At 48.9% G+C, this 25,853-nt stretch overlaps 2 protein-coding genes across 2 annotated transcripts; one reads left to right on the forward strand and one right to left on the reverse strand.

Moving 5' to 3' along the window:
- Positions 1-13,420: 13,420 nt before the first annotated feature.
- LOC119368272 (putative lipid-transfer protein DIR1) lies at positions 13,421-14,078 on the reverse strand. The gene has a single exon (XM_037633575.1). The coding sequence runs from the start codon at positions 14,006-14,008 to the stop codon at positions 13,691-13,693; it is 318 nt and encodes a 105-aa protein (XP_037489472.1). The 5' UTR covers positions 14,009-14,078; the 3' UTR covers positions 13,421-13,690.
- A 7,431-nt stretch (positions 14,079-21,509) lies between these two features.
- Positions 21,510-22,097, forward strand: LOC119361123 (osmotin-like protein; the record flags this gene model as incomplete). Its single annotated transcript, XM_037626486.1, has 1 exon — positions 21,510-22,097. A coding segment is annotated over one exon (588 nt), but the record flags the coding sequence as incomplete, so codon positions are not given.
- Between the last annotated feature and the right edge of the window lie 3,756 nt (positions 22,098-25,853).

Here is a 25,853-nt window from a genome sequence, read left to right on the forward strand (position 1 = left end):
GGACTGCAGTTAAGCCCCCGAGTGAGAGGCAGACTCTCCACTCGGTAGGATTTTTTATTACTTAGGCGAGTACTGGACTGCAGCTAAGCCCCCGAGTGAGAGGCAGACTCACCACTTGGTTGGATTTTTTATTACTTAGGCGAGTACTGGACTGCAGCTAAGCCTCCGACTGGAAGGTAGACTCACCACTCGGTAGGATTTTTTCTTCGACTTAGGCGAAATGGATTCGCAGCTAAGCCCCTAAGTGGAAGGCAGACTCACCACTCGGTAGGATTTTTTCTTCGACTTAGGCGAAACAGATTCGCAGCTAAGGCACCCACTGGGGGATTTTAGAATATGTAAAAAATGAACAACAATCATTCGAAAGACTGTAAAATCATGTCTTTTGATAATCAAACTAAAAGGTATTTCTTATTACATCTCATCAGTCTAAATACTTAAGAGTAAAAAGGGCGGAGCAGTTCCGCATTCCAAGCGCATGGCTCATCTTTATTGTGCCCGACGTTGAAGAGACGATACGCTCCGTTATGGAGCACTTTGGTGACGACGAAAGGGCCTTCCCAAGCAGGAGCGAGCTTGTGTGGTTTCTGCTGGTCCACTCGAAGAACCAGGTATCCTTCTTGCAATGCCCGACCCATTACGTTTCTGGCATGGAATCAACGTAAGTCTTGCTGATAAATGGTCGACCGGATCAAGGCCATCTCTCTTTCTTCTTCCAGGAGATCGACTACATCTTGCCGAGCCTGCTCTGCTTCCTCTTCTGAGAAGAGTTCGACTCGGGCCGCGTTGTGGAGCAAATCATTCGGGAGTACGGCTTCGGCTCCGTAGACTAAGAAGAATGGAGTCTGTCCAGTTGACCGATTAGGAGTTGTCCTCAATCCCCAAAGTACTAATGGGAGCTCATCGACCCAAGCCCCCGCTGCATGCTTGAGGTCACACATCAACCGGGATTTCAGTCCTTTGAGAATCAATCCATTTGCTCGCTCAGCCTGCCCATTCGACTGAGGATGAGCGACCGAAGCATAGTCGACTCCCGTGCCTTGGGAAGCACAAAAGGCCCTGATCAGAGTCGAAGTTCGAGCCGTTATCCGTGATGATGCTGTGAGGAACACCACATCTGAATATCAGTTCCCTGATGAAACTCATAGCTGTACTTGCTTCAAGGTTTTTAATGGGCTTGGCTTCGATCCATTTGGTGAATTTGTCGACTGCCACCAGCACATGAGTAAATCCACTCCTGCCAGTCCTCAAAGGTCCAACCATGTCCAATCCCCAGACAACAAAAGGCCAGATGAGTGGGATAGTTTTCAGAGCTGATGCAGGTTTATGGGACATGTTGGAGTAAAACCGACAGCCTTCACACTTGTCCACTATTTCTTTTGCCATCTCATTGGCACGTGGACAGTAAAATCCGGATTGGTATGCTTTGGCCACGATGGTCCGAGAGGACGCATGGTGACCACAGGTCCCCGAGTGAATATCATTGAGGATATTCACTCGGGGACCTGTGGGATGCATTTCTGGCAGACCCGAGTTACACTTTCTCTGAACAACTGTCCTTTTATCACGGTAAAGGCCTTAGATCGTCGGACGATCTGCCGATCCTCTTCTTCATCCTCTGGAAGTTCCTTCCTAAGAATGTATGCAATGTACGACACTGTCCAGTCGGCAGTGATGACCAAAGCCTCCATGACTAAGTCGACCACGGCTGGGATTTCGACTTCAGTCGGATCTGTGGCGCTCTTGGGTTTTGGTGACTCTTCAGTGAAAGGATCTTCCTGAACTGAAGGTGAATGAATATGTTCCAGAAACACATTGCGGGGAATGGCCTCTCTCTTTGAAACTATCTTTGCTAACTCGTCTGCAGCTTGATTTTTCAGTCGGGGTATATGGTGAAGCTCCAATCCTTCAAACTTCTTTTCCAGCTTTCTTACTGCATTGCAATAGCCAATCATGGCTGTGCTTCTTACATCCCATTCCTTCATCACTTGATTAACCACCAAATCTGAGTCGCCGTATACCGTAAGGCAACGGACGCCGAGCGAAATGGCCATAGACAACCCGTATAAAAGTGCTTCATATTCCGCTTCACTATTGGAGGAATCAAAGTGAATCTGGAGAACATAGTTAAGCTTGTATCCACGGGGGGACACCAATACTACCCCACCACCTGATCCATTCAGCATCTTGGAGCCATCAAAGAACATAGTCCAATGCTCCGAGTGAACTTGAGTCGGTAGTTGCTGCTCAATCCACTCTGCAAGGAAATCTATGATTGCTTGGGACTTGATAGCTTTCTTTGCCTCAAACTTGATATCCAATGGAAGGAGTTCAATCGCCCATTTTGCCACTCGACCAGTTGCATCTCTGTTATTCAGAATTTTAGATAGTGGTGCATCGTTGACGACTGTAATGGAGTGATCAGAGAAATAATGTGCAACCTTCTTCATGGTCATGTATATTCCATATACAAGCTTCTGATAATATGGATATCGTTGCTTGGATGGAGTCAAAACTTCCGAGAGATAATAAACTGGGCATTGAACCTTGTAAGTTTTTCCTTCCTCTACTCGCTCGACCGTGAGTACTGTACTGACAACTTGTCCAGTGGCTGCAATATAAAGCAGTAAAGGCTCTTTGCTGATTGGTGCAGTGAGCACCGGGTGGGTGCAAAGCAGGGTTTTGAGTTCTGCAAATGCTGCATCAGCTTCCTCAGTCCACTCGAACTTATCAGATTTCTTCACCAGTCGGTAAAGAGGCAATGCCTTTTCACCGAGACGAGAAATGAATCGACTCAAGGTGGCCAAACAACCATTCAACTTCTAAACGTCATGCACTCGCACAGGGCATTTCATTCGCAGGATGGTATCAACTTTTTCTCGATTGGCGTCGATCCCTCGTTTGGAAATGAGAAAACCGAGTAACTTCCCTCCTGGAACTCCGAACGTGCACTTTGACGGATTAAGCTTGATATCGTACCTCCTTAGGTTGGCAAAGGTTTTTGTGAGGTCAGTCAATAGGTCGGAACCTTTGCGAGACTTGACCACAATGTCAACCATGTATGCTTCCACATTTCGACTGATTTGAGTGGGCAGGCACTTCTGAATCATTCTCATGAATGTGGCTCCGGCATTTTTAAGACCAAATGGCATGGTGGCATAGCAAAAGCACCCGAATGGGGTGATGAAGGCTATTTTTATTTCATCAGGACCATACAGTCGGATCTGATGATACCCGGAATATGCATCTAAAAAGACAAGCGCTCCCACCCCGCAGTCGAGTCAACAATCTGATCGATGCGGGGGAGAGAGAAGTGATCTTTCGGGCAGGCCCGATTGATATGCTTGAAATCAATGCACATACGAAGTGAATCGTCCTTCTTAGGGACCATGACTACATTGGCAAGCCACTCGGAGTGGTAGATCTCTCGGATGAACTATGCTGCTAGCAGCCGAGCCACTTCTTCGCCAATCGCTTTCCTCTTCTGCACGGCGGACCACCGAAGGTGTTCTTTGACGGGTTTTGCCTTGGGGTCGACATGCAAACGGTGCTCAGTCAGTCCTCTGGGTACACCCGGCATGTCAAAGGGTTTCCATGCAAAGATGTCTCAGTTCTCACGGAGGAACTGGATGAGCGCTTCTTCCTATTTGCTGTCGAGTGTCATTGATATATGAGTCGGTGCGGCATTGGGATCGGTCGGGTGAATATGAATCGACTTTTTTTCACCAGACGACTGAAATGCATAATCTGTGGCAGGCTTCTTGGCTCGGAGTAAATCACTTGGATCTACATTCTTCTGATACTCTTGAAGATCAACAGCTACCATCTGCGCATCAGCAATTTTGGAACCTTTCTGGAAGCATTCCTCTGCTTTCTGCCGATTGCCAGTAACTGTGATCACACCTTTGGGGCCAGGCATCTTCAACTTGAGGTACACGTAACATGGTCGAGCCATAAAACGTGCATAAGAAGGCCTACCCAAAATGGCCTGATAAGCACTCTGGAAATCCATGACTTCAAATGTCAACTTTTCCTTACGGTAATGCTAGGAATCACCGAAAACCACGTTGAGAGCGATCTGGCCGAGTGATTCGGCTTTCTTTCCGGGGATAACACCATGGAAATTCATATTGCTCTCGCTAGGTTTGGACATCGGAATGCCCATCCCCTTCAAGGTTTCAGCATAAAGGATATTCAGACCACTACCACCGTCCATCAGCACTTTAGTCAGTCGAGTGCCTCCGACCACGGGGTCGACCACCAGTGCTTGCCGCTCGGGGGTGGCTACACGAGCAGGATGGTCAGATTGGTCGAATGTGATGGCTGTCTGAGACCATTTCAGGTATGTGGTCGTCGTCGCTGGAGCGACCATATTCACTTCTCTATTGATAACTTTCAACCGACTCTTGCTCTCCACATCGGCAAAAATCATGAGGGTGGAATTGACTTTGGGATAACCGTCGTCTTCCTCTCCATCCTCATCTTTGTCCGACTCTTTCTCCTTCTCACTGGGCTTGTTTCTCTCGGAACTGCTGGATCAGGAGTCGGCATTGTCGAGTGGTATGCTTAGGGTAGATCAGATTACCTTCTTCATCCTTCTTCATGTGGATGTGACATGGCAAATCCAACACATCATTCCCTCCTTGATCCTTTACTTTCTTAGGGGGCCAGGGCCCTTTGGGTTTTCCCTTAAACTTTCCCCGAGCCACTGCTGCAATCTCATCGGGTGCCGCCGGGTCGGCCTTACGCTTCTGTTTCCGATTGGAATTACCTCCACCGGCCTCTTGCCCGCTACGCAGTCGATCCTCTTCTTCTCCGTTAGCGTAATGGGTGGCTATCTCCATCATCCGAGTCAGAGTCATATCCCCAGTCCAACCGTACTTCAGGACCAACTCTCGGTATTTGACGCCTTCCTTGAAGGCGCACACTGCTTGATGCTCTGATACATTTTCAACAGTGTGATGCAAAGTGGTCCACCTCTGAATGAAGTCTCTCAAAGTCTCACTTGGCTTTTGCACACAATGCTGCAACTCGGTCAATCCTGCTGGTCGCTTGCAAGTGCCCTCAAAAGTTCTGATGAACACTCAAGCCAGCTCTTCCCAACTGTATATACTGCCTGGAGCCAACTGAGTCAACCACGCTCGGGCCGACCCTTCCAACATCAAAGGAAGATGTTTCATCGCTACCTCATCGTTTCCGCCACCAATCTGCACAGCCACTCGGTAATCTTCAAGCCAAGTTTCAAGCTTGGATTCTCCAGTGAACTTACTGACTCCGGTTGCCAACCTGAAGTTGGGAGGAATCACTGCCGCCCTGATGGCTCTGCTGAAACACTCTGGACCTGAAACATGCACTCTGCTGTCACTTGGACGATCTCTGCCAGGGTCTTCTCTATGCGCTCTATTCCGGTCGTCTAGGCCTTGAACGAGAATGGATCTCGCATCAAAGCCTGGCTCCCTTGGGTCGACTGGTGCTCTGCGCTCACCACTGTGACAACGTCTATCATCGTTCTGTCGAGGCACATATGACGCACTCCTCAGAGGAGGCGTGGGCACTCGACGACGATTGTCGCGGTCGAGCTGACGATCATATTGTCCACGGCCCTCACATCGCAGGGGCGATCTTGGGCTGTGGGCCGACTGAACTGTATCCGCAACTACGGATCTGCTGTGAATCCTATTCCGCGACTGAGACACTGCTGTGTTCTGCTCTCCTACTGCCCGGAGCAAGGCCCGGATCTGCAGCAACCCTCTACCAGCCTCCGACTGGGAAGGTTGGATCGACTATGCTATTCAGGCTGGAGCTGTGAGGTTCTGAATCGGAGTACGGTATACCTTAGGCGGAGGCGGGAAAAGTTGTCGTCGACTGGACTCAGGGACCCGTTCTCGAGCCCGCTCGTCGAGAGCACGCTACAGGTTCTCCAGTCGAGTGTGCTCAGCCAAATTAGCCAGGCGCGCCTCCTCCAAGGCCCGAGCCTCGGGGGTTTCTCCAACGATGGGCGTGTGGAGTGCATCCATGTTGCGGCGACGAAGTTCTTCCCTCTACTATGAAGAAAGGGGTTCAGGATGGTATTCCTCATGGACACGCGACGGATCGCCGCCACCATCTTCGCCGTCTTCGCGACGAAAGCCAGGTGGACCACGCGGCCCATCGACCATCAAGACTTCAGCCACAGGGTCACTGCTATCGCACTCGGATGCAGTCTCCGCGGAGCCAGTCGACAGATCAAACAGGCCGTGGAGAGTTTCATCAGGCTCGATTGCCGCGACTTGATGGGTGGCCGAACGCCGAGCCACCACGTGTTTCACCCACCGCCGAAGCCGCGATCGACCGGATTGCTTGCAGCGGCGAACAGCGGGGAGGGAAGACACCATCGGAGCCGACTGATAGGGGTTGACGGCTGCCTGAGGAGGACGCCGTGAATGCACGCGCGAAAGTGCGTCGCCCCTCGGATGGGGAGCGCCTCAATGTCAAGGGGAGCTTCTTGAAGCCATGCGGAGTCGTCAGCGATGAAAACGAGCATGCCGAGACGGATCTCGCAGCCCTCAGCCAATCCGCCGGCGGAAACCATGATGACGATGATCGGAAAAACTTGCAACTTCACCAACAAGTCGCTAAGACACCTGCCCCACGATGGGCGCCAACTGTCGTGGTTCTAAGGCTGACAGTAGAAAGGGAGTAGGTATGGAGAGGCAAGATCTCAGCTATGGCGAAGGTGTACACATGGGTTTTACGAGTTCAGGCCCTTCTCGGTGGAAGTAACAGCCCTACGTCTCGGTGCCCGGAGGCGGTCGATTGGATTATATATGTGATGTTACAGGGGGTGCGAACCCTTGTGCCAGAGGAGGAGGGTGGCTTATATAGAGTTCGCCAGGACCCTCTCCGCCCTGCATTACAAGGGACTTAATGTACATAAAGTGGGGGTGTTAGTGGTAACGCCAGCCTGAAGTGTTGTTAATGACCTTAAAGACTACGGAGTCAATGCCTGCCCGTTGTAACGCTGAATGACTCCTAGTCTTCAGGAGGTCGAGTGATTCTCTGGATGGTCGAGTGACGGTAGGTAGGAAGACTCCCGAGTGACATGATGTCGAGCGGATTGCACTCGACATCTTCGACTGGGGGTCTCATGCTTCCTCTTGAACTTCTTGTCTTCTAGGGTAGTGACCTTGGGTAGGACGTATAGGTCAGGTCTATGACCCTACCCCAGGTATGTATCCTCATCAATGATGCATTACGTAACGAGTAAAGAGACTTGCCGGTAACGAGATTGAACTAGGTATTGAGATACCGATGATCGAATCTCGGGCAAGTAACATACCGATGACAAAGGGAACAACATATGTTGTTATGCGGTTTGACCGATAAAGATCTTCGTAGAATATGTAGGAGCCAATATGAGCATCCAGGTTCCGCTATTGGTTATTGACCGGAGACGTGTCTCAGTCATGTCTACATAGTTCTCTAACCCGTAGGGTCCGCACACTTAAAGTTAGATGACGGTTATATTATGAGTTTATGTGTTTTGATGTACTGAAGGTAGTTCGGAGTCCCGGATGTGATCACGTACATGACGAGGAGTCTTGAAATGGTCGAGACATGAAGATTGATATATTGGACGACTATATTCGGACACCGGAATGGTTCCGGATATATACCGGAGTATCGGGGGGTTACCGGAACCCCCCCCCCGGAGGTTAATGGGCCTCATGGGCCCAATTGGAGGAAGAGGAGAGGAGGCCAAGGGGCAGCCGCACGCCCCTCCCCCCCAAGTCCGAATTGGGCAAGGAGGTGGGCGGCGCGCCCCCTTTCCTTTCCCCCTCTCTCTCTCCTTCCCTCTCCTCTCCTACTCCAACAAGGAAGGGGGGGAGTCCTACTCCCGGTGGGAGTAGGACTCCTCATGGGGCGCGTCAAGGCTGGCCGCCCCCCTCCCCCTCCTCCACTCCTTTATATACGGGGAGGGAGGCACCCCCTAGAGACACAACAATTGATCCTTGAGATCTCTTAGCCGTGTGCGGTGCCCCGCTCCACCATAATCCACCTCGATAATATCGTAGCGGTGCTTAGGCGAAGCCGTGCATCGGTAGAACATCATCATCGTCACCACGTCGTCGTGCTGACAGAACTCTCCCTCAAAGCTCGGCTGGACCGGAGTTCGAGGGACGTCATCGAGTTGAACGTGTGCTAAACTCGGAGGTGACGTGCGTTCGGTACTTGATCGGTCAGATCATGAAGACGTACGACTACATCAACCGCGTTGTGCTAACGCTTCCGCTTTCAGTCTATGAGGGTACGTGGACACACTCTCCCCTCTCGTTGCTATGCATCACCATGATCTTGCGTGTGCGTAGGATTTTTTTTGAAATTACTACGTTCCCCAACAGAACCGACCGCAGTCATCGCCACTCCTCGGCCCGCCAGACGAGCAACGTCACCCTCCTCCGGTCCTCCCTCCGACCAAGCCGCCAACTTTGGGAGAAGACCACAAGATGCAGGGAGTTGTAGGCCCCACTGCTCGCCGTCAGCGATCTCCATAGCGACCTCGCTGACGGGTCGCCTCGTCCCCTTTGACTCCTATTTTTTCCAGCATCGGATTGATTCTCCCGTCATATCGTTTCTTGCTCCTTCGAATTTCTTGTCCGAATCATGCGTCCATCAGCTTTTCTGTTTCCATGAATTACCATGAACTACTCAACTGAGTGTACATGAAGGATCTTGCTGCCATAAATCCATATATAGGGTAACAAAAAGAAGTGCACAACCTTGGATAATGGGATTAATTGAGATGCTCTCATCTAAGTTAAATTTATAATTCATATCTTGTGGTAGGTTACTTCATCCATCGTGACCAGCTTAGCAGGTTGCTCAGTTGCTGATGTTCTTGATTATGTTTGTTGTTTGCTTCATCTTCAAATTTAGTGTTTAAGTACTAATCTAAGAGTCCACCAAAAGGCCAAAAAAGGCTGGTTTGTTCATCACTTTATAGTACTAGTGTTTTCTACTCTTAGTTATGAGCTATCTGGGACGAAAATGTAGTTCATTTGTGCATTCATCATCAATCAGGAAGACTATGATAATTTGATGAAGTCGCTACGGGAAAATGATCCTTCGTGGCCTTCCCTGATGCTGAAGGTGTGCTTCATCCTTCCTTCTTGTTTACCATGGTTGTGCCCTATGGTTTATGTACTACAATTCGTACTTCGATGCAAACTAGGGCATGTTTGGTTTCCCGCATAACGCCCAACCAAGCCCGGGTGAGAAGAGTTTGGGCTATTTGGTTGGCCCGGATACCCTGTTCAGCCTGCATCGCATGAACTTTAAAGCACCCTCGAGCCAGGCCCGCATAACGCAAGCCAGGCCCGAGCGAGGCACGTGGGCGACGGGGGCTGCACGTTGCTTCCCGGAGCGCCTGCAGTTATTACCCTCACCTTCCCTCACCGCTCTCTCTCCCCTCTCCCCACTTCCATCTCCCCACTCTCACCGACGGCGGCGGCGGCATGCAGCAGATCGGAGAACAAAAAGTCAACCTATGGCCACCTTCACCGGCATCCGCAGCAACAACACTTCGGCAATGACGGTAAGCTATTTCCTCCCTCCTCGCATACTACATCGCATTCGATTCGAGTTTCGATTCGATCCGCGTTAGGGGAATGGGGAATCGGGGTAAACACCATAGAAGTGACCATAACATCATCATGACTACCGGTACATATGAGGTTCCAGATCCCAATTGAGTACAATAGTAATGGGATTAGGGTTCATCTTACATTGTACATACAGATCTTAGCCTTGGGCACCCTGGAGGCGATTGGAGCGGCGGGTGGGCTTGGTCTTGGTCTTCTCCTGCACCATCGTCTCTTCTTCCTCACCGGAGTCCACCTCGATTGGCATCCTTCAGTTTCTTGTCTCCGGCGCCCTCACAATCATCGCCACCGCATCCTCTTCTTCCCCTTCCGTAGGCACAATATTTGTGGTGAAGTACACGCCGGCACGATGTTCATGAGGACGCCGATATTGTCTGTACTTGGCCCACTTTGCTCTTTGTCCAGCATCGCTGGGTTCAGCCTGATTCATGGCCCAACGAAGTATGTCGACTAACATAGCGCCCTTCATTGGGTTAGGAATCAGTGTCTTCAACTCCTCCGGTATCGCCTTCTTCACCACAGCGTCTGACTCTTCGTGCAGCTCTTCCATGCTGCTGAAGTTTGAGCACATTTCCATGGTGTTCTCAAACTTGGTGCGGTCACCCAGCGAGCACCCTAGGTGGAAAGCCCTCCATCCAATGCCCCAAGGAAAGGGTTTGAGGTTGGCGTTGGGGTTGGGGTTGGACTTGTTGGAGTTCATGGCGTTAGGTTGGAGGAAGAGTGAGAGACGGATAAGTGGTGACCGGCAAGGTGGGTTAATAAAGGGGCACACAAGCATAGGTTTTAATGGCGATGTTGCAAGGTTCATAATGCACATGCTGACCAGCCTTTGAACCTCTTCATAATGTAGATCGACACGGAGAACAAGGAAAAGGAGGTGGTGCCATCGAAGGAGCAGGACAAGGGCAAGGACGAGGTGCCGCCCTCAGAGGTGACACCCGTGCAGGTGACGCCTGTCCAGAGCCCGGACACGGACGACGACGTGCCGGAGGTGCCCCCCACTGGCAAGCACCGGAACTACGGCCACTACCATGAGGAGGAAGGGCCAACCACCTTCTGCAAGGTGATCATGCCCCCCCAGCTCGAGGCCATACCTATGCTGTTGGACTTCACGAGGCACTTCCTATCCGTGATGCAGGAGTTCAAGTTGAAGACAAACACCGGCTGCTTCCGGAGGGTCACAGTCCGGCTGTTGAACGGCAGGGTCACCCTCGATCAGGGCTGGACCACCTTCGCCTCCATCTATCAGATCAAGATAGGCTTCATGGTTTAGGGTTTAGGGTTTAGAGGCTGCATTTGCTCACCCAGCCTCATATGAGCCAGGCTTGAGCTAGTCAGGCCCGATCACTACGGGCGTCAAACACGCCCCTAATGTTTTTGCTCTCCACTCTATGTACCTCAAACTCTAGTTGTGCAGGGCGTTGAAGACTTCTGATAAGCTGCTGAGCTACGCAAATGCAAAAGCTAAGCAGCAGCTCGAAAAGGCGGAGAAACTAGAACACGTCATAGAAAGGGGAGGTCGCGTGGTGGGAGCAATTATAAAAGTACTCCAGAGCATGCAGCCCACCGAGGATCATCAGACCTCCAAATCGAAACCGTCTCGCAAGTAGTGAGATGTGGTGGCGTAGATGTTGTGTTTGATTATGCAAATCAGGAATCCTGCCTTTCCTGTCAGCGTTCTAGGACAGGTCCATTTACTAGTTCCGGGTAGAATGCTTCCTGAATTGAACGAACTGAAATGCTATATGCTTTCAGGATCTATTTCTCTAGAAACCTGAATAGTGTTAATGCTAAAGACGAGCATGTTTTCTAAAGATAGACATTGACTGCAATTTACTGTTGTAATTCTCCAAATTCATCATAGATACAAAATCAACTATAAAGAAAAATATTTTTAAGGGCCTCAATGACTTGAAGAAATTTGGAAGATTCTGTTTCATAGGAATTTTTGTTGGTATGTAAGATTGAGAACTACATATGATTTTTTTATGGTTCCTATATATAAGTCTTTTTAGATATTCCCATATGGACTACATACGGAGAAAAATGAGTAAATCTACACTCTAAAATATGTCTGCATACATCCGTATGTAGTCTATATCGAAATCTCTAGAAAGACATATACGTATTTAGGAACGGAGGGAGTAGTTTGCATGCAATCTCAGAGAAAAGTACACTAATATCGTGGTAATTCTTCCCTATTCTTATGACAACTATGCAATGCAACTGGTCCTTTAGGAATGTGTATTGTTTCTACGATGCAACCCAACAACTTAGATTACAATTCTACTGGCTTCCTATTTCTGCATCTAGAATCGTAGGAAAGAAGGAGGCCCTCAATATGAAATCAGCAGTCTCAGTATTCTCTCACACAACGTATGAAATCAAGTGTTAGTCTTGCACCAAAATAAAAAAAAGGAGTTGCAGTCTTGACCGGTGGAAGATTGTAATCTTGAGAGAATCAAGGGTAGAATCCTGAATACACTAGGATGAGCTTAATTCTCACGTGAATCCGGTGACAGTAGTGTTCAAAACAAAGTAGTTTACTACTAGTAATTTCTTGTGCTTCAAACACGATAATGGCAATCTGCACGACACAGCAGACAGAGATAGTCTGACTAATCTAAGATGCAAGAGCTTCAGCCTCTAGATACATCCTAGTTAACAAATTGCATAATGGTGCCAAATTCCTGAAGGAGTTCATCTCCACACAGCCATCTTGGCAAGGTTACTTCGTCAACAAATCCGAGCATGTGCAATCGCAAATTCTGATGGTTCCCAGTCCTAGGATACATGTAGATTTCAACGACACTGGAAAAGCAATTCTAACCAAATACAATACTTGTGTACACTGAATATGTGGCATGCTGAAATGGACCTAGCAACGACTAAGCTCTACTCCTTGGTCGACACACAATGGTTCCTTTAAGGATTGTTGCTCTACTCTTCTCTCGCACTTAAATAGAAACATTGTGTGGTGCAACAACCATGTGATGGATATTTTCATGCAATTCAATACTGCCATATAAGCACATGGACATTTTTGTATTGGTACGAGTGTCCCTCCTTCAGCGAAGTAGCTCCCCTATTATAAATTTTGCCTGAATCAATCAACGTTCATAGTGTGCTTCCTACTGGTGACCATATCTGAGAAAGCCCTTACATTTGGTGGGGGCAATTGTAGAGTGATCCCAGAGCACACACACCTCATCCCTCACCGAGGATTATCGGACCTCCAAACTGAAACCACCTAGCAAGTAGTGAGTTGTGCTGGTGTAGACATTATGTTTGATTATGCAAATCAGGAGTCCTGCCTTTCCTGCTTGTATTCTAGCACATGTTCATTTACCAGTTGCTGGTAGGATGCTTTCTGGGATCACCTCCAAATTCTGAACGAACTGTTGTGCTATATGCCTTTTTAATTATACATAGTTACGTTTTAGAGATTCTCTAGAAGCCAGAGAGGTGTTGCGGTAGTCTGTTGGATACCATAGGACGTGCATGTTTTTACAATATAAACATTGACTGCAGTTTCTTTTAGCGCACATAGATGAAAAAATCACAATCTCTATATAGAATACTCCCTCCGTTCCGATTTACTCATCGTGGTTTTAGTTCAAATTTGAACTAAAACCATGACGAGTAAATCGGAACGGAGGGAGTACTAGCTGCACAAATGGACAGTCGTCTTGATAGTTGATTACATAATTATTAACGGGTGCCCAATAGGGGGAAAATGTTGTGGTCAACATTTACTTGTTTGATAGAACATATGCAACTTTTTGACACGAAAGACACCAATATAAGATATTAATTTCATGGGACAACATGCAAGACGCGTTTTCCATCCTTACACTTAACATGCATATACTATTTTATCAAGAGCTTAATGAGATAATCACACTTTCAAATTACACAATAACAATAAGACCGAGTAGGACAATGCTTTTTCAAGTGCTTCTCCACTTATTTAGCCATATATAAGTGTTGATGCAGATGTAGAGCAACCGACTCCTAGATGCTCATGGGTAGTACATCTGAACCAATCATCACGAGCAGTTGTTGGGCATGGTGAGACCGCACTTGCCGGGCAGAGCCATGGCACGCTTTGCGTCGATGTGGTACATTTTCAGCCATATGCCGGCGATGCCTTTGTAGCGGCAAATGCATGATAGATTGGCCTTCCCAAGCGCAGCACAACACTCAGCCGACGGACTCTCTGTCGGGTTATTCACTGCCGCCGCGGGCTGGCAAAGCTTGAATTCATCATTCGACATGCCGCAGACGCCATGAACACCCTCTAGTGTGGCGAGGGACACCACCATGACAAGCAACAGTGTTGCAACCAATGCATTTGACTTAGCCATAGCTGTTTGTACTATTATTTTGTATCTAGTGGATTGCCAGTGAAGATTTTTGGTCTTAGCTAGGCTTTACTTTGGGAATGTGTGAGATGAATGTTTGTTGTATGGCTCTATTTATAGGGGCAGCCACTTTGTTCATGCAGTGTGTATTATTCATCAAGCAAGAACTTAGGCGCACCAAGTGCTGCCCACATGCAGAAGCACTATCTTCTTATCATAAAAGAAAAATCAGCACTCGAACCCACTGTGAATGATAACGACTACCATAGTTGGCAACAAAGAAATGTAACGAAGTAAAACTACCGATTTCTTTTGAAAGATTAGTGCCAAAATCTCTATAATGTAGTGTACGCCGCAAAATTATCATAGAAAGCGATTCTTCGATTTGCCCAGTCACAAGCTTTTTGCATGCCTTCCAAAAAAGTAAACTTTTTGCAAAAGAAAGACGGCTCATGATAACACTTGAGAATTGAACTGTTTAACCGACCGATCTATTCAGACAACCACCGAAATCTCTATGGTATATGTTCCGCTGCCGTAATTATAGGAATGACTTCATTAGTGCTAAGCAAGTGTTTTGCCCTGTACCATGTGTTCACAGATATTTTGTTGTCGAAAAGAGGGTGATGTGCTCATATATAGTTAATGAAACGAGATGACCTATAGAAAAGAAACACCAATCTTGGCCTATGGTCATATATTATATGTTCGGCATTTTTAATTTGGAAAATCCTTAGAAGTCATGTATATGCACCTATTACTGAAATAATAGCACATTGCATTTCCTCCACTTCGAAAAGTAAACAAAAAACACATGCTCCTGGTCAATTAATTAGACAAGGACATCCGCTAGCTAGCTTGAAGCAATAAACCCTGCAACTAGATGCATGCATGCACCAACTGTAGCTTGAGGTATTTTCTTCAGACCATAGAGGAAATCGGCTTGATCTTGGACTGGTGGTAGCTTTTGCCGACTTAATCCAGTAGTGCTGATAACAGGTAGACACAACACATAAACGGATTGTGGCGGGAGTGGAAGACGAGCTCAGCCAGGTCTTCCGGAGCATGATAATATTCCATGGCATAGATATTTGGCGGGGACGTCGACCGGCACTCCAAATTAAATGAGAAGAGTCTATTGTTCATGCGAATAAGATATGTTTGTTGCCGACCAACACTTCTTATAAGCTACTAAGATGCACGTATGTGAAAGCTGAGCAGATGTTTGGGAAGGTGGAATAACCGGAGCACGTCTTAGAGAGGAGAGATCGTGTGGTGGGAACAAAATTATAGAGGTTGTCCAGAGCATGCAACTCACCGATGATCATCAGACCTCCAAATCAGAATCGCCTAGCAAGTAGTAATCTGTGGTGGCGTAGATGTTGTGTTCGATGATGCAAATCAGAAGTCCTGCCTTTCCTGCCAGCGTTCTAGCACCAGTCCATTTACTAGTTTCAGTTTTCTAGTAGGATGCTTCCTGAATTGAACGAACTGAAATGCTATTTCAAAAGCATGAGAAGTGTTCTGTCAGTCCAGGATAACACTAAAGATGTGCGTTTTTTCTAAAGATGGACATTAACTGTAATTTAATTCTATAATGCTCATAATTCATCATAGATACAAAATCAACTATAAAGAAAAATATATGTAAGGGCCTCAATGATTTAGAAGAATTTTGTAGGAATTTTGGAAGATTTTATTTCATAGGAATTTTTCGGCTAGAGCTAGTTGGTATGTAAGATTGAGAACTGTATATGATTTTTTATATTCGTTCGCATGTAATTTCAAATAAAAAATTACACTAATTTCATGGTAATTCTTCCCTATTTGTATTTTATGACAGCTACGAAACGCACCTAGTCCTTTTGGAATGTGTATTTTTTTACTCCCTCCGTCTCAAAATAAATGTCTCAACTTTGTACTAAAATTAGTACAAAGTCATACTAAGGTTAAGGCACTTATTTTGGGATGGAGAGAGTACAATGCAACCAAACAACTTACATCGCAATTCTACCAGCTTCCTATTTCTGCATTTTTTAGAATTGTTGGAAATAAGGAGGCCCTTAAAATGAATTTGGCAGTGTCAATTTTCTTTCACATAATGTATGAAATCAAGTGTTAATCTTGCACCCTAAAAGAAAGAAAAAGAGTTGCAGTCTTGTCCATGTTGACGACGTAAAAGGCTAGGAGAAAATCAATGGTAGAATCTCGAATACACTAGTAGAATCAGTTTAATTCCCAAGTGAATGCGGCCACATTAGTGTTCGTAACATAATAGTTTATAGTAATTTTCCATGAAGTGGGATACACATTCTTGTTTTTCAAACACGATAATGGCAATCTACACAACACAGCACACTGAAACAGACTGACTCGCTCCAAGACATATGAGCTTTAATTAGTGCAGCACTTTAGCATTCTTCGCTTCGAGACACCGATTCAACTCTAGATACATGTCTAGTTAACAAAATGCACTAGGATCAGTTGACTAGGATGGAAAATTTCTAAAGGAGTCCATCTCCACATGGTCATCCTGGGAAGGTTACTTCTCGTAGAAAGCTAACGGAAGTTCATGAAGTCACAAATCCCGATGCTTCTCAGCCCTAGGATGTATGTGGATTTCAACGACACTGAAAAATGAATTCTAACTAAGTGCAAAACCTGTGTACATTGAATATGTGGCATGCTGAAATGAACCTAGCAACGACTAAGCTCCACTTCTTGGCACACAAATGATGGCTTCTTAGAGTCATTGCTCTATCTCTCTTCCCACACTTAAATAGGAACATTGTGTGATCCACCAGACATGTGATGGATGCTTTCATGCAATTCAATACTTCCATATGAGCACATGGCATGGGCATTTTCGTATTGTTGTGAGTGTCCTCGTGAAGTGCCTATAGATGAGCACATCACACGCACCTCACCAAGGATTATCAGACCTTCAAACTGAAACCACCTAGCAAGTAGTGAGTTGTGCTAGCGTGACAATATGTTTGATTATGCAAATCAGGAGTCCCGTCTTTCATGCTAGTATTCGAGAACATGTTCGTTTACTAGTTCCTGGTAGGATGCTTCCCGGTATCACCTTGAAATTCTGAATGAACTGTGATGCTATATGTTTGCTAATAAGTACATATAGTTTAATTTTGGAGATTTCTCTAGAAGCCGGAGAATTGTTGTGGCAGTCCATTGGATACTATAAGACGTTCATGTTTTCTAAAGATAAACATTGGCTGCATTTTCTTTTATCATACATAGATGCAAAATCACAAACTCTATATAGAAAACTAGCTGCACAAGACAATCTTCTTGATAGTTGAGTATCGATTTATTTATGAGTGATCAATAGGGGAAAATTGTGATCGTCATTTACTTGTTCACTAGAAAACATGCAACTTTCTGACACGAAGGACATCACAATAAGATATTAAATTCATGGGAATAACATGCAAGGCACGCTTGCCATCCTTACACTTCCAGTATAACATGCATATATTATTTTATCAAGAGCTTAACGACTTCGAAACCACACAATAACAATAAGACCGAGTAGCATAATGATTTTCCAAGTGCTCCTCCACTTATTTAGCCATATATAAAAGTCGATGCAGATGTAGAACAACCGACTCCTAGATGCTTATGGGTAGTACATCCGATCATCACGAGCAGTTGTTGGGCATGGTGAGACCACACTTGCCAGGCAGCGCCATGGCGCGCTTTGCGTCGATGTGGTACTTTCTCAGCCATATTCCAGCGATGCCTTTGTACCGGCAGATACATGATAGGTTGGCCTTCCCAAGCGCAGCACAACACTCAGCCGACGGACTGTCTTGTTGGGCATAAGCCACCGCGATCGCGTCGGGCGTGCGTGTGTGCACGCGGGTCGGATCGGGAGCATGGCGTGTGTGACCGGTGTGTGTGCATGCTTGATAGTTGGCGAGCGGATGCGGGCGATGCATGCGGAGTCCGGCCGCGTCGAGCGCGTAGGAGCGCCTCGTGTGCGCGGCCTGGGCATGCGGATCGTGGAACGCGTCGTGAGTGAGCTAGGTTGTAAGCCATGTAGCCAGCGGGGCTGAGTTCGTGCTCAGGGAAAGAAATACACGCCGTTCGTGCGGCGGGCGGAGTACGTGCTCTGGGAAACACCCGTGTCCTGCGTCCTTCTTCTTCCTTCACCTTCCTCTTCGTTGGGTCAGAGAGAGAACTAGCGGGAGGTGCAGCGAGAGAGAGCAAGGACAAGGCCACGGCAACAACAATTGGTATCGGAGCATCGGGTTCAGAGGAGCTCGCCGGCGATGGCGCTCGTCCCATGCAGCGGCGGAGCACGGTGATGCCGTGCGTGCGGTGAGCGCGGCGGCCGCGGCGGACCTGCGTGGTGGCGCAGAGGCGGCGGTGGCGCGGCGTGGCTCGGCGGAGAAAGGCCAAGCTCCTGGACACGCCGGATCGGCCGCGTTGATCGCGTCGGAGCGCGATCAGGACGCGAGCTGGAGACGTGCGGGACGTGGCGAATGAGCTGCGGCGGCAAGCCGGGCGCGACCGGTGCGTGTTATGGGTGCGCACCGGACGCGTCGGGCGCGTCGGGACCGCGGGAGTGGACCGCGTCGAGGCGCTGGACCTGGTTGCGCAGATCGCGTACGTGCGCGGCGGGAGCGCGGGCCGGGAGCGCGGTGACGTGGGGACTGCGCGTGAAGGGCACGGCGGCACGGTGGCAGGCTTGGCAGCGACGTCAGGGCGGTGGCGGCTACAACGACGTCGACGGCGCGGCGGAGGCCGCAGCAGTGCGGTGCGGCGGCCATGGCGACATCGACGCCGATGGACTCACCTGCTGTAGTTTGTGGCTTAGGGGGTGAGTGTTGGGCATAAGCCACCGCGATCGCGTCGGGCGTGCGTGTGTGCACGCGGGACGGATCGGGAGCATGGCGTGTGTGACCGGTGTGTGTGCATGCTTGATAGTTGGCGAGCGGATGCGGGCCATGCATGCGGAGTCCGGCCGCGTCGAGCGCGTAGGAGCGCGTCGTGTGCGCGGCCTGGGCATGCGGATCGTGGAACGCGTCGTGAGTGAGCAGGGTTGTAAGCCATGTAGCCAGCGGGGCTGAGTTTGTGCTCAGGGAAAGAAATACACGCCGTTCGTGCGGCGGGCGGAGTACGTGCTCCGGGAAACACCCGTGTCCTGCATCCTTCTTCTTCCTTCACCTTCCTCTTCGTTGGGTCAGAGAGAGAACTAGCGGTAGGTGCAGCGAGAGAGAGCAAGGACGAGGCCACGGCAACAACATGTCTGTGGGGTTATTCACTGCCGCTGCGGGCTGGCAAAGCTTGAATTCATCATTCGACATGCCGCAAACGTCATGAACACCCTCTAGTGCGGCAAGGGACACCGACATAACAAGCAACAATGCTGCAGCCAATGCATGTGCCTTAGCCATAACTGTTGGTAGTGTTATTATGTTATCTAGTGGATTGCTAGAGGAGATTTGGTCTTAGCTAGGTTTTGCTTTGGAAATGTGTGAGATGAATGTTTGGTGTATGGCTCTATTTATAGGGGCAGGCCTCTGTGTTTATGAAGTGTGTATTTTGCATGAGGGAAGAAATTAGGCACTCAAGTGCTGCTCACATGTAGAAGCATATTGTCTTATCATGCAAACAAAAATCTGCACTTGAACTCACTGTTGAGCGATAACGACTACCATAGTTGGCAAAACGATATGTAATGAAGCAAAATTTCTGATTTCAACATCAAGAGTACGCTGCAAATTAAGACCAGTTCTTCACAATGATGACGAAAAAGGGTTCCCCCTCGCTTTGTATTACAAAGCAAACATCGAATACAACCAACGATAGGTGCTGGGGCGGAAGCAGCACAACCACACCCAAAAGAAAAGAAAGAGAAAAAAGAAAAGAAACAAATGCCGATAACGGCGGATCGACAAAGACGACGGAGCCTCGCGACCGCTGCTTCCACCGAAGATCGTCCCACAAGCTCCGAGACTCCGAAGCGCCGGTACCAATCAACACCTCCAAGAAGGGACGCGACGATGACGACGCTGCTGCCCAGGGTTTCCCCCGGTACACGGCGAGGAAAGAGGAAGGGTAGCCCCGACGCCCTCTAGGAAGGTCCAATGGCACCCTCAAGGCGCCACCGCGTCGGTGTCGGCCAAGCCAACATGGATTTCTCCAGATCCCATCCTCCACCTCAGGCACTCCGGTGCTCGCCACCAAACTGACCACCACCCTGGCACACGGATACGAAGCATCCCACACTGTCTCACCACGGTACCGCGAAGATGGCATGCACAACGAAGAAGGGGAGCCGGGACTAGGGCAGCAGCACCGTCAGCGTACTGGAGGGCCCCACCTCCACCGTCCACGACGGTAGCCGACCGGACGCCAAAGCGGGAGCTTGTCGGGCCCGTGGCCCCACAGGCCCAGCCGGGCCCTTAGAGGCTCGGACAACTCCCACCTCCGCGTCGCAGCATGCATGCCGTCGGTGTCGCTGCCCCCTGTTCAAGCTGCTCCACCACCTCACCACATAGACGACGATGAAGCCACGCCGGGGGCCGGCCCGCTAGGACCCATATGGGGCCCGCGGGCCCCGATCTGGGCCGGGGGCGCGTCTCTGGCCAACCAGTGCCACCACGTCGTCTCGCCGCCAAGGGGCTGCGCCACCATCGAGCGAGCAGCCGGCCACCGCACCGAGAGGCCGGGACGTCATCAGGCCGAGGGGCACCGCCGCCGCCTTCATGCCACGGGCAGGGAGCCCCGCGCGCGGGGACAGGCAGGCCCCGCCGTCGCCAACACCACGCGGCCCGCGCCGGGAGCACCCGTCGGCGGTGCCAGGGAGGGAAGGCGCGACGAGGGCGGCCGAAGGGGAAGGAGGGCTCGCGCCGCCCCGGCCACCTCCCTGGGAGGCGGCACGGAGCGGATTCGGGGGAAGGGGGGAGGAGGGAGGGGAAAGGGACCGGGCGTCTGGCGACCGGCGGCGGCGGCGGGGGCTAGGACGGCCGGCAGCGGCGGGGGGAAGGAGGGAGGAACCCTAGGTCCTCTCTAGTCGTGTACACCCTGGAAGGTGAGCTTTTTTGGTTGCCCACCCACAAGCTTTTTGCGTGCCTTTAAAATAAATTACAAAAGAGAAACGGCTCATGATAGCATTTGAAAATTGAATTGTTTAACTGACCGACGATTAAAGGCAAGCACTGAAATCTCTATGGTAGATGCTCCGCTGCCGAATTAGAGAGTATTTGATAAAAAAACTACCACATTAGGGGTTACCGTCCCACAAAACTACCACTTCCAAAAAAGTGACTGATAACTATCAAAAATTTCTAATTTTGTGACTAAAAACTACCACTTTTGAAAAATAATCAGTTTAGAAGATCTAAACATGTTTATGACATGCGGGGCCCACCCGTCAGAGCTGATGTGGCGGCAAAGTCAACTCCATTTATTTTAACCATTACGTTGACTGTTATTACAAGTGGGGCCCACCTGTCAGCATCAATCTTCTTCTTCCTCCTCCTCCTCTCTCCCCCACCGCTCCTTCCCGGCGCCCACCCACGCCTGGTCCGGCCGCATCTGGGCGCGCACCAGCTGCGTGCCCACCGGCGGGGCTGGGCAGCTCTGTTGCGCCACGGGCGACTACGGCGGGTGGCTCCATTGTGGGGGCCTCGGCGGCGTGGCGCCCGCCACGCTGGCACGGGTCTCCCTCCACCACGGCGGCGACGACCAGTCGTCCTATGGGGTGAGCGTTGTGGACGGCTTCAATATGGGCATGTCAGTGACCCCGCATGAGGGCCGCGGTAACTGCCCCGTCCTCGCCTGCCGCAAGGACCTGACGCAGACCTGCCCCGGCGAGCTGCAGGTGCGCGCGGCGGCGGGCGGCGGCGTTGCCGCGTGCAAGAGCGGTTGCCTGGCGTTCGGCACCGACGAGCTGTGCTGCCACAACGCGTACAACAGCCCGGCCGCCTGCCGCCCCTCCAAGTACTCGGACTTCTTCAAGAGCGAGTGCCCGCTGGCCTTCACCTACGCCCACGACAACCCCTCCCTCACCCACCAGTGCTCCGCGTCGTGCGAGCTCAAGGTCATCTTCTACCACTAGAGTTGAGTCCAACGGCGCTCGAGCCGGCGGGACGCGTGCCGCCGCTGTCGTCCGTCGTCGGTGGGTGCACACAAGGTGTTTGAGGAAATGGCAAAAAGAGAAAGGAGGAGGAGGGAGAAGAAAAGTGATGCTGACAGGTGGGCCCCACTTGTAATAACGGTCAAAATAAACGGAATTGACTTTGCCGCCACGTCAGCCCTGATGGGTGGGTCTCGCATGTCATAAACATGTTTAAATGTCTAAAGTGGTCATTTTTTAGAAGTGGTAGTTTTTAGTCACAAAATTAGAAATTTTTTGTTGTTATCGGTCACTTTTTTGAAAGTGGTAGTTCTGTGGGACGGTAACCCCTAATGTGGTTTTTTTTTTTTTTTGTCGAATACTTCGAATTAGACGAGTGACTTCATTAGCGCTAACCACTAAGCAAGTGTTTTGTCTGTGTTCACATTTATTTTGTTTTTGAAATGAGGTTGATATATGTTGATAGTGAATGAAAGAAGATGGCAGATAACAAAGAAACAACAATCTTGGCCTATGCCTCTCTGCTATACTCCCTCCATTTTTATTTACTCCGCATATTAGTTTTGACATAAGTCAAAATCTGTAAAATTGGACCAAGATTATAGAAAACAATCTAGTCTTTTAGAATAACAGATGTATATGATGTGAAAATATATTCAATGGTGATTCTAATGTAATGATTTGGTATCGTGGACGTTAATACCTTTTCGTATAAACTTGATCAAAGTTTACAAAGTTTGACTTAAGACAAAGCTAATATGCGAAGCAAATAAAAATGAAAAGAGTATTATATGTTCTGGAATTTTAGTTTCAAAATCCTTAGAAGTAATGTATATGCACCTATTACCGAGATTGTACATTTCGTGTTCCCCACTTGGAAAATTAAACAAAAAGCACCTGCTCCTGTCAATTAGCTAGACAAGGACACACTGCAAGTTTGCAACTGGGTGCATGCAGCGACTGTAGCCTAAGGTATTTTCTTCAGACCAGAGAAACTGGGTGCTAGCTTTTGTCGACTTAATTCAGTACTGTAATGATGTTAGGCGAATAGCTAGATAGACAAAACGCACGACTGATTGCGGCGGGGGTAGAAGGCGAGCTCAGCCAGGTCTCGCTTAGTCGCTTATAGCATGATAACATCCCATGCCGTGGATGTTTGGTGGACATCGACCGGCACCCCAGATTAAATGAAAAGCGTCTATTGTCTATGACAATGTTTTGCTGCCAACCATCACTAAGCTCTAGGCCAGCAGTCCTGCGGAAGACAGCCACTGCCGCAAACCATCTCCACCGCGACCAGCGGTCCTGCACAAGACACACGCATGCTTTTTAACTTTAGAAGTGAACTAAAGCACATTCATTTTTGTAAACTACTCCCTCCGTTCATAAATATAAAATATTTTCGATATTTCAATATAGACTACTACAAAGTAAAATGAGTGAACAAACACACTAAAATGTGTCTATATACATCTAAATTTGATAAAAATTGGAACATCTTATAATAGTGAACGAAGGAAATATTTGATATTGAAGCAAATTCACATAATCCCGAAATAAAGCAGATAGAACATGATAAATATTGTAGGAGGCTAAATGAGCCAACTGGGCTAGGTGGGACTATGTACGACGGCTTAACGCGGAGGGGTGGTTGTGCAGTGCCGGCGGTGGCACATCGCATGTAGCTGCAAGGATCGAGAAAAGTGGTGAAGACAACACATGAGTGACGTTGATGGTGGTGCTACTCGAGCACTCGGTCTCGAGCTCCGGGGTGAAAGCCTAGGTCTGACCCGAGTCAGTTATACCTGGCAATGACAATGCTTTTATGTTGTTACCTTGTTTAAGGCATTGGTTGGATATGTTCAGATCGGTTCTTCAGGGTGAAAACCTAGACTGACCTTGGGAGGTTGGATCTAGTGACGTCAGCACTTGAGCGCCGCTCCTTTTATGAGGCGTCGTTGTTGACAAGCCTCGTCTCTCGTGTGGTGTCATGAGATGGTTGGTGTGGATATATGGTCATTGTTATAGTTTGCTAATCGTAGATCTGAACGCTTGATGTTTGTTCTTGTTTCCTCACCTAGATATAATTTTGGTCTTATATTACTTTGTTATTTGCTGATGGTTTTCTTGTGTGTCTACGTTGATGTTGACTATGTGCATCCTGCCTTATGCAGAGGCCGGGTGTGTGCAATGTGCTCATTTTATTTGTATCCTTTTGATGCTTCATTTTGAGCCAATAAAATCCATCATTTGTCAAAATATTACTTGTGTTTGAAGTTAGATATGCTAGGTTTCTCTCTGGATTGTTTAGTATTGTTGGCTCATTTTAAAAAAATAGACCAACTGGGGAGGAGCCCCGCGGTTTTTCTAGTTAAGAGGGAAGTTGTAGGAGGATGAGGACCCCGTCGCCGCTAGAAGCCACATAGGGCTTTGTCTGGCGACTCCGGCCGATGACGGGCAGTTAGAGGAACGGGGAGGAGGTGAACCTGCAGTGGAAGATGGATGCACCACCCGTATTGCCTAGGGAGTGCAACACATGTCCTCGGGGACTTTCGCGTCTTAAAAGGAGAGGATTTCACTTCTCCCGGCCTTTGCACCAACTGGAGATGCAAACAACCATTTTGATATGAGTACCATGATATTTATCTTGATGTGTAGTCTCACCACGCACCAAGTCTGGTCCTCAAAACTTTTTGTTTAGTGTGAGTACCAAGATTTTATCTTGATGAGTGGTCTCATTGTGTATCAAGCTTGGTCGTCAACGAAATAAAATGAGGAAAAAACCTTGTGCATCACCCGTCCATTCTAGGAATTTAACCCAGATGGTCAGGTTGGAGTACTAAACAATCTTGGTATACCATCACATGTAGAGGGAAGCTTAGCATTGTTGGGGAACGTAGTAATTTCAAAAAAAAATCCTACGCACACGCAAGATCATGGTGATGCATAGCAACGAGAGGGAAGAGTGTGTCCATGTACCTTCGTAGACCGAAAGCGAAAGCGTTAGCACAACGCGGTTGATGTAGTCGTACGTCTTCACGATCCGAACGATCAAGTACCGAACGCACGGCACCTCCGAGTTCTTGCACACGTTCAACTCGATGACGTCCCTCGAACTCCGGTCCAGCCGAGCTTCGAGGGAGAGTTCCGTCAGCACGGCGGCGTGGTGACGATGATGATGTTCTACCGATGCAGGGCTTCGCCTAAGCATTGCTACAATATTATCGAGGAAGAATATGGTGGAGGGGGGCACCGCACTCGGCTAAGAGATCAATGATCAATTGTTGTGTCTATGGGGTGCCCCCCTCCCCCGTATATAAAGGAGTGGAGGAGGGGGCCGGCCAAGGGGAGGAGGCGCGCTCAAGGGGGGAGTCCTACTCCCACTGGGAGTAGGACTCCTCCTTTTCCTATTTGGAGAAGGACAGGGAAGGAAGAGGAAGGAGGGCGAGAAGGAAAGGGGGGGCTCCCAATTTGGATTGGGCTTGGGGGGGGGGCCCTCCCTTGCTCCTTTCCCCTCCTTTCCACTAAAGCCCATTAAGGCCCATATACCTCCCAGGGGGTTTCGATAACCTCCCGGAGCTCCGGTATTGTCCCAATCTCACCCGGAACCATTTCGGTGTCCAAATATAGTCGTCCAATATATCGATCTTTATGTCTCGACCATTTCGAGACTCCTTGTCATGTCCGTGATCTCATCCGAGACTCCGAACTACCTTCGGTACACCAAAATACATAAAC

This window comes from Triticum dicoccoides, chromosome 2B (genome assembly GCF_002162155.2).
Source record: "Triticum dicoccoides isolate Atlit2015 ecotype Zavitan chromosome 2B, WEW_v2.0, whole genome shotgun sequence".
Classification (NCBI taxonomy): domain Eukaryota; kingdom Viridiplantae; phylum Streptophyta; class Magnoliopsida; order Poales; family Poaceae; genus Triticum; species Triticum dicoccoides.